This window comes from Salmo trutta, chromosome 23 (genome assembly GCF_901001165.1).
Source record: "Salmo trutta chromosome 23, fSalTru1.1, whole genome shotgun sequence".
NCBI classification, from domain to species: domain Eukaryota; kingdom Metazoa; phylum Chordata; class Actinopteri; order Salmoniformes; family Salmonidae; genus Salmo; species Salmo trutta.
The window spans coordinates 30,945,169-30,959,863 of record NC_042979.1 but is presented as its reverse complement, the minus strand read 5'-3'; the positions used below and the strand labels follow the sequence as shown (position 1 = coordinate 30,959,863).

General features: G+C 45.0%; 1 protein-coding gene across 1 annotated transcript in view; it reads right to left on the bottom strand.

Annotated features, from left to right (window-relative positions):
* Window positions 1–942: 942 nt before the first annotated feature.
* Window positions 943–14,695, bottom strand: part of LOC115160298 (tubulin polyglutamylase TTLL11-like) — a 55,779-nt gene continuing 42,026 nt past the window's right edge. Inside the window, exons 2-4 of the mRNA XM_029710659.1 lie at window positions 5,510–5,731; window positions 5,299–5,405; window positions 943–1,067 (exon numbers count right to left, since the gene is read on the bottom strand). Coding sequence (XP_029566519.1) covers window positions 943–1,067; window positions 5,299–5,405; window positions 5,510–5,547 — 270 coding nt within the window. The 5' untranslated portion in view covers window positions 5,548–5,731. The remainder of the gene's footprint in view (window positions 1,068–5,298; window positions 5,406–5,509; window positions 5,732–14,695) is intronic.

The following is a 14,695-nucleotide window of genomic DNA, read 5'->3' as shown; positions in this document are numbered from 1 at the left end:
TTAGGTTAAGGGGTTAGGTTTAGGGTTAGACGTTAGAGTAACAGGTTAAGGTTAGGGATTAGGGAAAATAGGATTTTGAATGGAAATTAATTTCAGGTCCCCACGAGGATAGAAGAGCAAAACGTGTGTGATAGTCCAGTGGGTAGCTTGACAGGGATGAAAGGAGGCACACACACACACACACACACACACACACACACACACACACAGAGAGAACAAACTCCCTTCTATCCCTCTATATACCTTCATCCCTTGTTCACCCGCTTCCTCAACCACCTTATGCACTAGCTTCCTCCCCCCCTTCTCCTCTTCACAAGGAAAAGTAATCAAGCCCAGAACAGTTCTCCTGGAAGTCAGCCTCTGAGGTCAGCTCCCTACAATCTGTCTATCTGCTCTTGACAGTACACCCTGGGGGACTTCCAGTGGAGAGGGAGTCAGTCTGTGTGCTCCTCTGTGAGGTCTGTGTGTGGGAGAATAGCTTCTTAGCCCTGAGTCAGGTCAGTTCTCCACATTGGCCTTGTGTGTGTGTGGGTCGTAGTCTCTGGTCCAGCCGGTAGTCCTGGGAGGAGGCCCTGAGTCAGGTCAGTTCTCTACATTGGCCTTGTGTGTGTGTGTGTGTGTGTGTGTGTGGGGGGGGGGGGGGGGGGGGGGGGGGGGGGGGGGGGGTTGTAGTCTCTGGTGCAGCCGGTAGTCCTGGGAGGAGGCCCTGAGTCAGGTCAGTTCTCTACATTGGCCTTGTGTGTGTGTGTGTGTGTGTGTGTGGGTCGTAGTCTCTGGTGCAGCCGGTAGTCCTGGGAGGAGGCCCTGCGCAGGTTTGCCGGGGAGCAGAGCTGAGGGGCTGACAGGGCCTGGCCTGGGGTGGATGTATGGTGGGGGTGGTGAGTCCTGCCGGGGTGGGTCCTACTGTAGCTCACAGAGCGCCTGTTGGACCAGGTGCTGTTCTCAGGAAGAGATCTTCCAGGACTCCCTACTCCTCCAGCTGAGCCTCACACATCTCCAGCAGAGAGACTTGAACCTGCACTGGGCCGGGTAGAAGAAAGCCTCCACAAATGCCTGGAGACTCATGCCTGACAGGAGAAGGATAGAAGAGATGTGGTAGAGAGAGAGAGATGTGGTAGAGATGTGGTAGAGAGAGAGAGAGAGAGAGAGATGTGGTAGAGAGAGATGTGGTAGAGAGAGAGAGATGTGGTAGAGAGAGAGAGAGAGAGAGAGATGTGGTAGAGAGAGAGAGAGAGAGAGAGAGATGTGGTAGAGAGAGAGAGAGAGAGAGAGATGTGGTAGAGAGAGAGAGAGAGAGAGATGTGGTAGAGAGAGAGAGAGAGAGAGAGAGATGTGGTAGAGAGAGAGAGAGAGAGAGAGAGATGTGGTAGAGAGAGAGAGAGAGAGAGAGAGAGATGTGGTAGAGAGAGAGAGAGAGAGAGAGAGATGTGGTAGAGAGAGAGAGAGAGAGAGAGAGATGTGGTAGAGAGAGAGAGAGAGAGAGAGAGAGAGATGTGGTAGAGAGAGAGAGAGAGAGAGATGTGGTAGAGAGAGAGAGAGATGTGGTAGAGAGAGAGAGAGAGAGAGAGAGAGAGATGTGGTAGAGAGAGAGATGTGGTAGAGAGAGAGAGAGAGAGAGAGAGATGTGGTAGAGAGAGAGAGAGAGAGAGAGAGAGAGATGTGGTAGAGAGAGAGAGAGAGAGAGAGAGATGTGGTAGAGAGAGAGAGAGAGAGAGAGAGAGAGAGAGAGAGAGAGAGAGAGAGAGAGAGAGAGAGAGAGAGAGAGAGAAAGAGAGAGAGAAAATAAAATTCTCTGCATTATCATTAACAGCAGACTTGTACATTTCCTCAGTGAAAACAATGTACTGAGCAAATGTCAAATTGGCTTTTTACCAAATTATCATACAACAGACCACGTATTCACCCCACACATCCTAATTGACAAACAAACAAACCAAAACAAAGACAAAGTCTTCTAAAGCTTTGTTGATTTAAAAAAAAGCCTTCAACTCAATTTGGCATGAGGGTCTGCTATACAAATTGGTGGTGTTAGTGGAAAAACATAGGACATTATAAAATACATGTACACAAACAACAAGTCTGCGGTTAAAATTGGCAGAAAACACATTTCTTTCCACAGGGCCGTGGGGTGAGACAGGGATGCAGCTTCCACCCTCTTCAACATATATATCAACGAATTGGCAAGGGCACAGACTGCAGCACCCAGCCTCACCCTACTAGAATCTGAAGTCAAATGTCTACTGTTTGCAGATGATCTGGTGCTTCTGTCACCAACCAAGGAGGGCCTACAGCAGCACCTAGATCTTCGACACAGATCCTAGACCTGGATCCTGACAGTAAATCTCAGTAAGACCAAAAATAATGGTGTTCCAAAGAAGGCCCAGTCACCAGGACCACAAATACAAATTCCATCTAGACACTGTTGCCCTAGAGCACACAAAAAACTATACATACCTCGGCCTAAACATCAGCGCCACAGGTAACTTCCACAAAGCTGTGAACGATCTGAGAAACAAGGCAAGAAGGTCCTTCTATGTCATCAAAAGGAACATACAATTTCACATATCAAAAATACGTGAATCAGTTATAGAATCCATTGCCCTTTATGGTTGTAAGGTCTGGGGTCCGCTCACCATCCAAGAATTAACAAAATGGGACAAACACCAATTTGAGACTCAGCATGCAGATTTCTGCAAAAATATCCTCTGTGTACAATGTAAAACACCAAATAATGCATGCAGTGCAGAATTAGGCAGAAACCCGCCAATGATCAAAATCCAGAAAAGAGACGTTCAATTCTACAACCACCTAAAAGGAAGCGATTACCAAACCTTCCATAACAAGGCCATCACCTACAGAGACATGAACCTGGAGAAGAGTCCCCTAAGCAAGCTGGTCCTGGGGCTATGTCCATAAACACAAACAGACCCCACAGAGCCCCAGGACAGCAACATAATTAGACCCAACCAAATCATGACAAAACATAATTACTTGAAACAGAGCAAACTAGAATGCTATTTGGCCCTAAACAGAGAGTACACAGTGGCAGAATACCTGACCACTGTGACTGACCCAAACTAAAGGAAAGCTTTGACTATGTATAGACTCAGTGACCATAGCCTTGCTATTGAGAAAGGCCGCCATAGGCAGACCTGGCTCTCAAGAGAAGACAGGCTATGTGCACACTGCCCACAAAATGAGGTGGAAACTGATCTGCACTTCTTAACCTCCTGCCAAATGTATGACCATATTAGAGACACATATTTACCTCAGATTACACAGATCCACAAAGAATTCGAAAACAAACCCGACTTTGATAAACTCCCATATCTACTGGGTGAAATACCACAGTGTGCCATCACAGCAGAAAGATGTGTGACCTGTTGCCACAAGAAAAGGGCAACCAGTGAATAACCATTGTAAGTACAACCTATATTTATGTTTATTTACTTTCCCTTTTGTACTTTAACCATTTGCACATCGTTACAACACTGTACATATAGACATAATATGACATTTGAAATGTCTTTATTCTTTTGGAACTTCTGTGAGTGTAATGTCTACTGTTCATTTTATAATTTATTTCTCTTTTGTTTATTATCTACTTCACTTGCTTTGGCAATGTTAACATATGTTTCCCATGCCAATAAAGCTCCTTGATTTGAATTGAGAGAAAGAGAGAGAGAGAGAAAGAAAGAAAGAAAGAAAGAAAGAAAGAAAGAAAGAAAGAAAGAAAGAAAGAAAGAAAGAAAGAGAAAGACAGAAAGGTTAGATCCAAATAGACTTCTAAACACATAATAGATCATTGAAATTCATGATTCACTCTTCCAGGTGTCTGTTCATCGCTATATATCTCACTGATTCCCCCGATTATTGTCAAGTCACTCTCCAATACTGATGAACTTATAATAAACCACACTAAACCAGTAAATGACATACACACACACACAGTGCCAAGGGGATGTCTAGCTAAGGATACAAGCCTGAAGAAGGAGCTACTAGAAACTTCTGCTGAGCTGCTTTGAAAAGTTAAAGGGATTTCACATATTCTCTACATCCTTTAAGTCTTCATGTTTGGAGAGAGAGACGGCATGCAAGCAGTAGGAGCTGCTTCAATCCCTCAGCTGTCCTCCTCCTGCCTGTCCCGCTGGATGTGGATCTCATGACTCTCCCACAGATCTGACTAGTGCTTCCTAAATAAGATCTACTGAAGTGGTAAAGCTTCACACAAACCTTGAAGGCACAGCTACAGTTTAGAGCTAATGCTTCATTGGAACTAAATAAACAAACCTAACCCTTGGCTCACCAACTCAGCTCATAGACTCAGTTCATAGACTACTCTCTAGGTATCCACATCAAAATGAGGTCAATGTAATTTTAAAAAACCTATCAACTTCACCAACACACACGGCAGCTCAGACTGTCCTAACACACACCCAGAAACACACAGGTAGACTACATCTCTTTCATATAGTTACACATAATTTATTCCAGCTTCTACTCTGCTCTTTACCATGCCTTTCATTAAACTGTGCAGTGGTTCTTAATAAAACATTAGGACGAGTAAAAAACAAGGATTAAAGGGAGGGAGAGATAGTTATTTTCACAAAGTAAAGAGAGCGACGGAAAAAGGGAGGGAGAGAGAGAGACTTTCCTCTGAGGTGATAAGGGGCTTTTAGCATTCAGTTTAAGCCCTGAGGTGATAAGGGGCTTTTAGCATTCAGTTTAAGCCCTGAGGTGATAAGGGGCTTTTAGCATTCAGTTTAAGCCCTGAGGTGATAAGGGGCTTTTAGCATTCAGTTTAAGCCCTGAATCAGCATTTCTCACTTCCCAAAACACAAAACATTATTTTAATAAATAGTTGCCTTATCCCCCCCCAACACACACACACCATCCTCCCTCGCAATGTGACAATCAGTGAGAGATTGGCTCTCATCAGTGAGAGATTGGCTCTGTTTCCCTATTGCCCCCGTAGGGTTACTGACTAAATTCTCACCCCCTCATTTTGGGATAGAACCAAATATTCAGCTCACGACTCCTTGCGTTGCACGCCGCTAAAAACAGTCCCTCCATCCCAGCTGAGCCCAATGAGAGAAAACCATGGAACCACATTCAATCAACCGTACCGCTGCACCCCTCCCTTCCTCCCCCTCTGAATATTTTCAGGTCCAAGGTGAATCATTCATAGAGGGTACTCGCCCAAATGTTGTCACTGCGCTGTCAGAGGGGATTCAGAGAACTGTTCAATTCTAAAAGGTCGCAGCTAGTTCTGCCTAGTTCTGATTGGCTGGAGGATACCTGCTTCCCTGGAGTCAGGCAGCATGTTGGCCCAGCGCCTTGTTATGTCAATGTAGACGGTATCCACAGACGCCATGGAGAGGTTACTGTTGCTCAGCTTACAGTTCCTACAAACAAACAATCAATCATGAATCAAGTAATAAATCAATCAATCATATGTATTTATAATGCCCTTTTTATTTAAGTACTTGGTAGTATAGTACTGTAGTACCTGATGAAGGTTCTGAAGTTGGTGGGCCCCAGGGGCATGTTACCTTTGACCCCCAGGAACCGCAAGAAGAGGGCAGCAATGCGCTCCACGGTCCGCAGGTAGCTGAACTGCTTGGTGTACTTAGGGGACACCTGCTTCAGACACAGAGAGAGCAGGACACCCCCCCTCCTCCCCAGCCCCCCTCTTTGGTGACCCTGCCTCCATCAACATCTCTTCCTGCTGCTGCTCTGGGGGTGAGAGGGAGAGGGAGAGAGAAGTTATTAACAGGAAGTGATCTATGAGTGAATAGGAGCGGTATCCATCCTGTCTGTGAGTGACCCTGTATGCCCAGGCTGCAGGGATGAGTAATGGCTGGGCTTAATGGACATAGGAGCATAAGGCCAGACTAATGAGTCAGCTGATATACTACTGGAGAGAAGGAGGAGGTGGTAGATGAGGGAGCAGAAGGAAGAGGATGAGGATGGAGGAAGAGCGTGGAGGAGGAGGTGGTGGTGGTAGATGAGGGAGCAGGAGGAAGAGGATGAGGATGGAGGAAGAGCGTGGAGGAGGAGGAGGAGGTGGTAGATGAGGGAGCAGGAGGAAGAGGACGAGGATGGAGGAAGAGCGTGGAGGAGGTAGTTGGAGGAGGTAGTGCTGGTGGTAGATGGGGGAGCACGTTTCACTGTGCTCCTCTACACTTCTACAGGTCAACTGAGAGATAAGATCTCCCATCTATACAAGCACTGTGCTGTGGACCATCACAAGAGCAGATAACACACTCGTCTACTCTCATGCACACACAGTCACACACACACGGCGCAAATATCGCCTAAAGGTCAGCAACCAGATGGACTACAAACAAGACAGAAACCAAGTGGTGACAGGAAGATGTTAAGCTCTCCTCTCTGTTCTCTCAGGGCTGTAGCCAGACGTTTGGGCCCGTGTTAGGAGACCCAGGGAGAGGAGCAGAGAGAGAAGAGAGGGGAGGAGAAGAGAGTAAACGGAAAAAAGATAACATTCTTATGGTTCAAGGAGAAACCAAGGCAGAGGGGAGGAGGGAGGGAGAGGAAGATGGGGAGGAGAGAGGAAAGCAGGGAAGAGAGAGGGGAGCAGGGAAGAGAGAGGGGAAGCAGGGGAGGAAATAGGGGAAGCAGGGGAGGAAATAGGGGAAGCAGGGGAGGAGAGTGGGAAGCAGGGGAGGAGAGTGGGAAGCAGAAAGGAGAGTGGGAAGCAGAGAGGAGAGAAGGAGTTCATCCTTCTAGAGGTGCTCTCATATACCCAAAGAGGGAGAGCAGAAAGAGATAGAGAGATAGCAGAGAGAGAACAGAGAGAGCGAGCAGTGAGAGAACAGAGAGAGCAGAGCGAAAACAGAGAAAGAGAAGAGAAAACAGACAGAGAACAGAGAGAACAGTGAGAGAACAGAGAGAAAGAGAGAGCAGAGAGAGAACAGAGCAAGAGAGCAGACAGTGAGAGAGAGCAGAGAGAACAGAGTGAGAAAGCAGAGTGAGACAGTAGGGAGAGAACAGAGATAGAGGGAGAAAGAGAGAGACACCCCAGAGTTCTTGGACAGCAACACTATTAGACCCAACCAAATCAAAAACAAAAAGATGATTCCCTGACACATTGGAAAGAATTAACAAAAAAACTGAGCAAACTAGAATGCTATTTGGCCCTAAACAGAGAGTACACAGTGACAGAACCAAACTTAAGGAAAGCTTTGACTATGTACAGACTCAGTGACCATACAGTGGCTTGCGAAAGAATTCACACCCCTTGGCATTTTTCCTATTTTGTTGCCTTACAACCTGGAATTAAAATGGGTTTTTTGATTTCATTTGATTTAAACAACATGCCTACCACTTTGAAGATGAAAATGATTTTTTATTGTGAAACAAACAAGAAATAAGACAAAAGAACAGAAATCTTGAGCGTGCATAACTATTCACCCCCCCAAAGTCAATACTTTGTAGAGCCACCTTTTGCAGCAATTACAGCTGCAAGTCTCTTGGGGTATGTCTCTATAGCCACTGGGATTTTTGCCCATTATTCAAGGCAAAACTGCTCCAGCTCCTTCAAGCTGGTGTACCGCAATCTTTAAGTCATTCCACAGATTCTCAATTGGATTGTGGTCTGGGCTTTGACTAGGCCATTCCAAGACGTTTAAATGTTTCCCCTCAAACCACTTAAGTGTTGCTTTAGCAGTATGCTTAGGGTAATTGTCCTGCTGGAAGGTAAACCTCTGTCCCAGTCTCAAATCTCTGGAAGACTGAAACAGGTTTCCTTGAAGAATTTCCCTGTATTTAGCGCCATCCATCATTCCTTCAATTCTGACCAGTTTCCCAGTCCCTGGTATTCTCGGGGTGATGACAGGTGTTGGGTTGGCGCCAGAAATAGTGTTTTCCTTGATGGCCAAAAGCTCAATTTTAGTCTCATCTGACCAGAGTACCTTCTTCCATATGTTTGGGGAGTCTCCCACATGCCTTCTGGGAAACACTAAACGTGATTGCTTGTTTTTTTCTTCAAGCAATGGCTTTTGTTTGGCCACTCTTCCGTAAAGCCCAGCTCTGTGGAGTGTGCGGCCTATGGACATATACTCTAATCTCCGCTGTGGAGCTTTGCAGCTCTTTCAAGGTTATCTTTGGTCTCTTTGTTGCCTCTCTGATTAATGCCCTCCTTGCCTGGTCTGTGAGTTTTGGTGGGCGGCCCTCTCTTGGCAGGTTTGTTGTGGTGCCATATTCTTTCCATTTTTTAATAATGGATTTAATGGTGCTCCGTGGGATGTTAAAAGTTTTTTTATATTTTTTTATAACCCAACCCTGATCTGTACTTCTCCACAACTTTTGGAGAGCTCCTTGGTCTTCATGGTGCCGCTTGCTTGGTGGTGCTCCTTGCTTAGTGGTGTTGCAGACTCTGTGGCCTTTCAGAACAGGTGTATTTATACTGAGATCATGTGACAGATCATGTGACACTTAGATTGCACACAGGTGGACTTTATTTAACTAATTATGTCACTTCTGAAGGTAATTGGTTGCACCAGATCTTATTAGGGGCTTCATAGCAAAAGCGGTGAATACATATGCACGCACCCCTTTTCTGTTATACATTTTTATTTTTATTTTGAAATATGTTATTTTTTTAATTTCACTTCACCAACTTGGACTATTTTGTGTATGTCCATTACATGGAATCCAAATATAAATCCATTTAAATTACAGGTTGTAATGCAACAAAATAGGAAAAACGCAAAGGGGATGATTACTTTGCAACGCACTGTAGCCTTGCTATTGAGAAAGGCCGCCATAGGCAGACCTGGCTCTCAAGAGAAAGGCTATGTGCACACTGCCCACAAAATGAGGTGGAAACTGAGCTGCACTTCCTAACCTCCTGCCAAATGTATGACAATATTAGACAAACATATTTCCTCAGATTACACAGATCAACAGAGAAATCAAAAACAAAGCCAATTTTGATAAACTCCCATATCTACTGGGTGAAATACCACAGTGTGCAATCACAGCAGCAAGATGTGTGACCTGTTGCCACAAGAAAAGGGCAACCAGTGAAGAACAAACACCATTGTAAATACAACCCAAATTTATGTTTATTTATTTTCCCTTTTGTACTTTAACTATTTGCACATCGTTTTAACACTGTATATAGACATAATATGACATTTAAAATGTCTTTACTCTTTTGGAACTTCTGTGAGTGTAATGTTTACTGTACATTTTTATTGTATATTTCACCTTTGTTTATTATCTATTTCACTTGCTTTGGCAATGTTAGCATATGTTTCCCATGCCAAAAAAGCCTTTAAATTGAATTGAATTGAGAGAGCAGAGAGAGACCAGAGAGAGACCAGAGAGAGTGTAGGGGTCTCAGAGCTGTCTAGCACCATTGTCCCACTGTGGAAACTTATTATGAGACTGCACGCACGGCGAGATGCAGACGTGCAAGCACCCACACACCACATAAGCACAAGCACACACAGAGACAGGCACACACACACACACACACACACACACACACACAAGGACAAATGAAGTACAGTTGAAGTCGGAAGTTTACATACACCTTAGCCAAATACATTTAAACTCAGTTTTCACAATTCCTGACATTTAATAATAGTAAAAATTGTCTTAGGTCAGTTAGGATCACCACTTTATTTTAAGAATGTAAAATGTCAGAATAATATTAGAGAGAATTATTTATTTAAGCTTTTAATGCTTTCATCACATTCCCAGTGTTTCAGAAGTTTACATACACTCTATTAGTATTTGGTAGCATTGCCTTTAAATTGTTTAATTTGGGTCAAATGTTTCGGGTAGTCTTCCACAAGCTTCCCACAATAAGGTGGCTGAATTTTGGCCCATTCCTCCTGATAGAGCTGGTGTAAGTGAGTCAGGTTGTAGGCATCCTTGCTCGCACACACTTTTTCAGTTCTGCCCACAAATGTTCTATAGGATTGAGGTCAGGGCTTTGTGATGGCCACTCCAATACCTTCACTTTGTTGTCCTTAAGCCATTTTGCCACAACTTTGGAAGTATGCTTGGGGCCATTGTCCATTTGGAAGATCCATTTGCGACCAAGCTTTAACTTCCTGACTGATGTCTTGAGATGTTGCTTTAATTTATCCACATAATTTTCCTCACTCATGATGCCATCTATTTTGTGAAGCACACCAGTCCCTCCTGCAGCTAAGCATCCCCACAACATGATGCTGCCACCCCCGTGCTTCACGGTTGGGATGGTGTTCGTCGGCTTGCAAGCCTCCCCCTTTTTCCTCCAAACATAATGATGGTCATTATGGCCAAACAGTTCTATTTTTGTTTCATCAGACCAGAGGACATTTCTCCAAAAGGTATGATCTTTGTCCCCATGTGCAGTTGAAAACCGTAGTCTGGCTTTTATATGGCTGTTTTGGAGCAGTGGCTTCTTTCTTGCTGAGCAGCCTTCCAGGTTATGTCGATATAGGACTCGGTTTACTGTGGATATAGATACTTTCGTACCTGTTTCCTCCAGCATCTTCACAAGGTTCTCTGCTGTTGTTCTGGGATTGATTTGCGCTTTTCGCACCAAAGTACGTTAATCTCTAGGAGACAGAACGTGTCTCCTTCCTGAGCGGTATGACGGCTGCATGGTCCCATGGTGTTTATACTTGCATGCTATTGTTTGTACAGATGAACGTGGTACCTTCAGGCTTTTGGAAATTGCTCCCAAAGATGAACCAGACTTGTGGAGCTCTACAATTTTTTCTGAGGTCTTGGCTGATTTTTTTTTCTTCCCATGATGTCAAGCAAAGAGGCACTGAGTTTGAAGGTAGGCCTTGAAATACATCCACAGGTACACCTCCAATTGACTCAAATTATGTCAATTAGCCAATCAGAAGCTTCTAAAGCCATGACATCATTTTCTGGAATTTTCCAAGCTGTTGAAAGGCACAGTCAACTTAGTGTATGTAAACTTCTGACCCACTGGAATTGTGATACAGTGAATTATACATGAAATAATCTGTCTGTAAACAATTGTTGGAAAAATTACTTGTGTCGTGCACAAAGTAGATGTCCTAACTGACTTGCCAAAACTATAGTTTGTGAACAAGACATTTTTGGAGTGGTTGAATGGAGTGGAGTGGTTGAGTTTTAATTACTTCAACCTAAGTGTATGTAAACTTCTGACTTCAACTGTAGCACTCTCAGCAGTGTGGTTTAACTTGCTGTAGACTGTATCTTTATTTCTCTCCTATATAATGGCTGAATGTACTGAGGTAGGCTTGTAAACATAAACTCAAAGCCAATCTGTAAAACCAGTCACAAACACAAATGACAACAGAACAGAGCAGAGTAGAGCACGAATTTCCACAAACAAAACACTATTTTCTGAGGTGCCATTTAAGCTTACAAAGCAATCTCCAACCCTCGCTCCTCTCTCACTCTTTCTCTCCTCTCTCCCTGCATATAACCTCACCTTCATCTTGACAGGATATTGAATTCTACAGCAGCAAAGTGTAAAAAACTGTCCAATTGTTAAAAACAAAAAGAACAAATTGCTGTTCTCCTCCTTCAGTTGAAGTGGAACAATCACTCACCTGTATCTATTAGAGGAGTGGAACAGAACTCACACTTCTACAAGCTGTGTTAGAACTTTGAAAGAAGGAAGTTAAGAAAGACAGAGAGGTAGGTTGTTCAGTGCTAGCTCTGCAAGGTAATTAGGAGTTTGGGGCTGCCCTGGTTAAGACCTAAGAGAGGGTTGATGCATTCACACGTTGGAAGATGAGAGGACACTCAAACTCTCAAACTCACAAAAACACACACACATACACACACGCACCCCTCCCTCAGGCTCTGTGGGCTACCCTCTCTGAGTCATTCATAACCACGCACCCCTCCCTCAGGCTCTGTGGGCTACCCTCTCTGAGCCATTCATAACCACGCACCCCTCCCTCAGGCTCCGTGGGCTACCCTCTCTGAGCCATTCATAACCACGCACCCCTCCCTCAGGCTCCGTGGGCTACCCTCTCTGAGCCATTCATAACCACGCACCCCTCCCTCAGGCTCCGTGGGCTACCCTCTCTGAGCCATTCATAACCACGCACCCCTCCCTCAGGCTCCGTGGGCTACCCTCTCTGAGCCATTCATAACCCCGCACCCCTCCCTCAGGCTCCGTGGGCTACCCTCTCTGAGCCATTCATAACCACGCACCCCTCCCTCAGGCTCCGTGGGCTACCCTCTCTGAGCCATTCATAACCACGCACCCCTCCCTCAGGCTCCGTGGGCTACCCTCTCTGAGCCATTCATAACCACGCACCCCTCCCTCAGGCTCCGTGGGCTACCCTCTCTGAGCCATTCATAACCACGGACCCCTCCCTCAGGCTCCGTGGGCTACCCTCTCTGAGCCATTCATAACCACGCACCCCTCCCTCAGGCTCCGTGGGCTACCCTCTCTGAGCCATTCATAACCACGCACCCCTCCCTCAGGCTCCGTGGGCTACCCTCTCTGAGCCATTCATAACCACGCACCCCTCCCTCAGGCTCTGTGGGCTACCCTCTCTGAGCCATTCATAACCACGCACCCCTCCCTCAGGCTCTGTGGGCTACCCTCTCTGAGCCATTCATAACCACACAACCCTCCCTCAGGCTCTGTGGGCTACCCTCTCTGAGCCATTCATAAGCACTCAGATAGCGCTGGCTGTGGAGAGGAGTCAGTAGTGTTGAGCAGAGCTGTAGTGGCAGATTAATCATTCTCCAGTGTTTAGCTCTGAGTGGCCTGCTGCTGTTCAGAACAGATAGCACTTGACATTGGGAGGAGGGAGAGGGGAGAGAGAGAGAGAGAGAGAGAGATGGGGGAGAGAGGGGGGGGGTAGAAGAAGAAAGGTAGAGAAGGGGACAGAGAGAGAGAGAAAAAGATAGGGGAGAGAAGGAGAGGGATAGAGACAAGACACCTCATTCACATGTTCCCACAGACTAACTCAGATTAACTGTCATGTTTTAATGTCAGACTCAGTTTGACCCCTTCCTGTTTCAAGACAGTTCTAGGAATACCTTTCTATTTCAACTTTACACGTTCCATACTTTGATGAATGACAGAAGGCAGAGACAGTAGAGAAAAACATATATTCTCCCTGTGAGCTTACGAATGCTGCAGAAAACAACATGACCAATTCGCCCTCTACAACCTCTCTCATACACAAATCCTTTATCCATGCGACATCACACTCAACAGCCCACTGCTGTACCAACAAGGTCGTTTGGGCTTTATTTTCTAGAGGCTCTACAAAACAACTCAATCTGACACTGGCAGAACCGCACCAAATAAATACCAAACAATGACTTTTTGAGTAGTGACCTACTCCATCTCTCTCCACATGCACTAGTGATCTCCACTTTGGAGCTGTGAGGTTAGCATTTAAATGTGGGTCATCTTTGAGGGAAATTAAAATAAATTCCTTGCCAAAAGAAAAAGTGTTGGATGACTTTATTTCTACAAATTGGAGAGTAGATTGACTCTGGATGATTATGTGAGGGTGGTGATAAGAGGATTATGACAGGGTGATAACAGGATGATAACAGGGTGATAACAGAATGATAACAGGGTGGTAACTGAGTGGAAAAAGGGTGATAACAGGATGAAAACAGGGTGATAACAGGCTGGTATCAGGGTGGTAACAGGGTGATAACAGGATGATGATAACATGGTAATAACAGGATGAATACAGGGTGTTGATAAGAGGGTGATAACAGGATGATAACAGGGTTATAACATGGGGATGATAGCAGGGTGGTAACAGGGCAATAAGAGGCTGATAACAGTGTGATAACAGGGTGATAACAGGTTGATTATAAGACGGTGATAACAGGTTGTTGATAACAGGGTAATGATAACAGAGTGATAACATGATAACATGGTGATGATAACACAGTGATAACAGGATCATAACAGGGTGATAACAAGGTGACAACAGGATGATAAAAGGGTTGAGGTGAGAGAAAGAGTGCACAAGAATATGAGAGAGAGAGAGAGGTCTGTCCATTGGCAGGGATGACCAATAAAACCTCCTAGAGCTTAGCAACTGCTAATCAGTGAGTGAATAATGTCTTAGTTCCCAAACTTAGAGGAACAACCTCATTCCCACCCTCCATCCATACAATATCCTGTCACCCACTCCATCTCTCGCTTCATCCTCTCCTCTATGTAACGGTCGTCATACGTAGTGGACCAAGGCGCAGCGGGTTGAGTGCTCATAGTGACTTTATTTAACACTGAACAAACAAAACAAGAAAACGATTGAACGAACAGGATTGCAGGCTAAACACACAGCTATGCAACAACAACTTACCACAAAGGGACAGGTGAAAACAAGCTATCTAAGTATGACTCTCAATCAGCAACAACAATGTACAGCTGTTCCTGATTGAGAGCCATACCAGGCCAACAAAAAAATACACAACATAGACAGAGCATAGAAATACGAAATATAGAACATAACCCAAAAACCCCGGAATACTCTAACAATACACCCCTCTACATAAACACATATACTAACAAACCCCGAACCACATAAAACAAATACCCCCCTGCCACGTCCTGACCAAACTACAATAACAAATAACCCCTTTACTGGTCAGAACATGACACTCTAACCTTGCTGTGGAGGTAGCAGAGTGGCCACAGAAAGCTTTAAAGCTGCAATCAGCAGTAGCAACAATA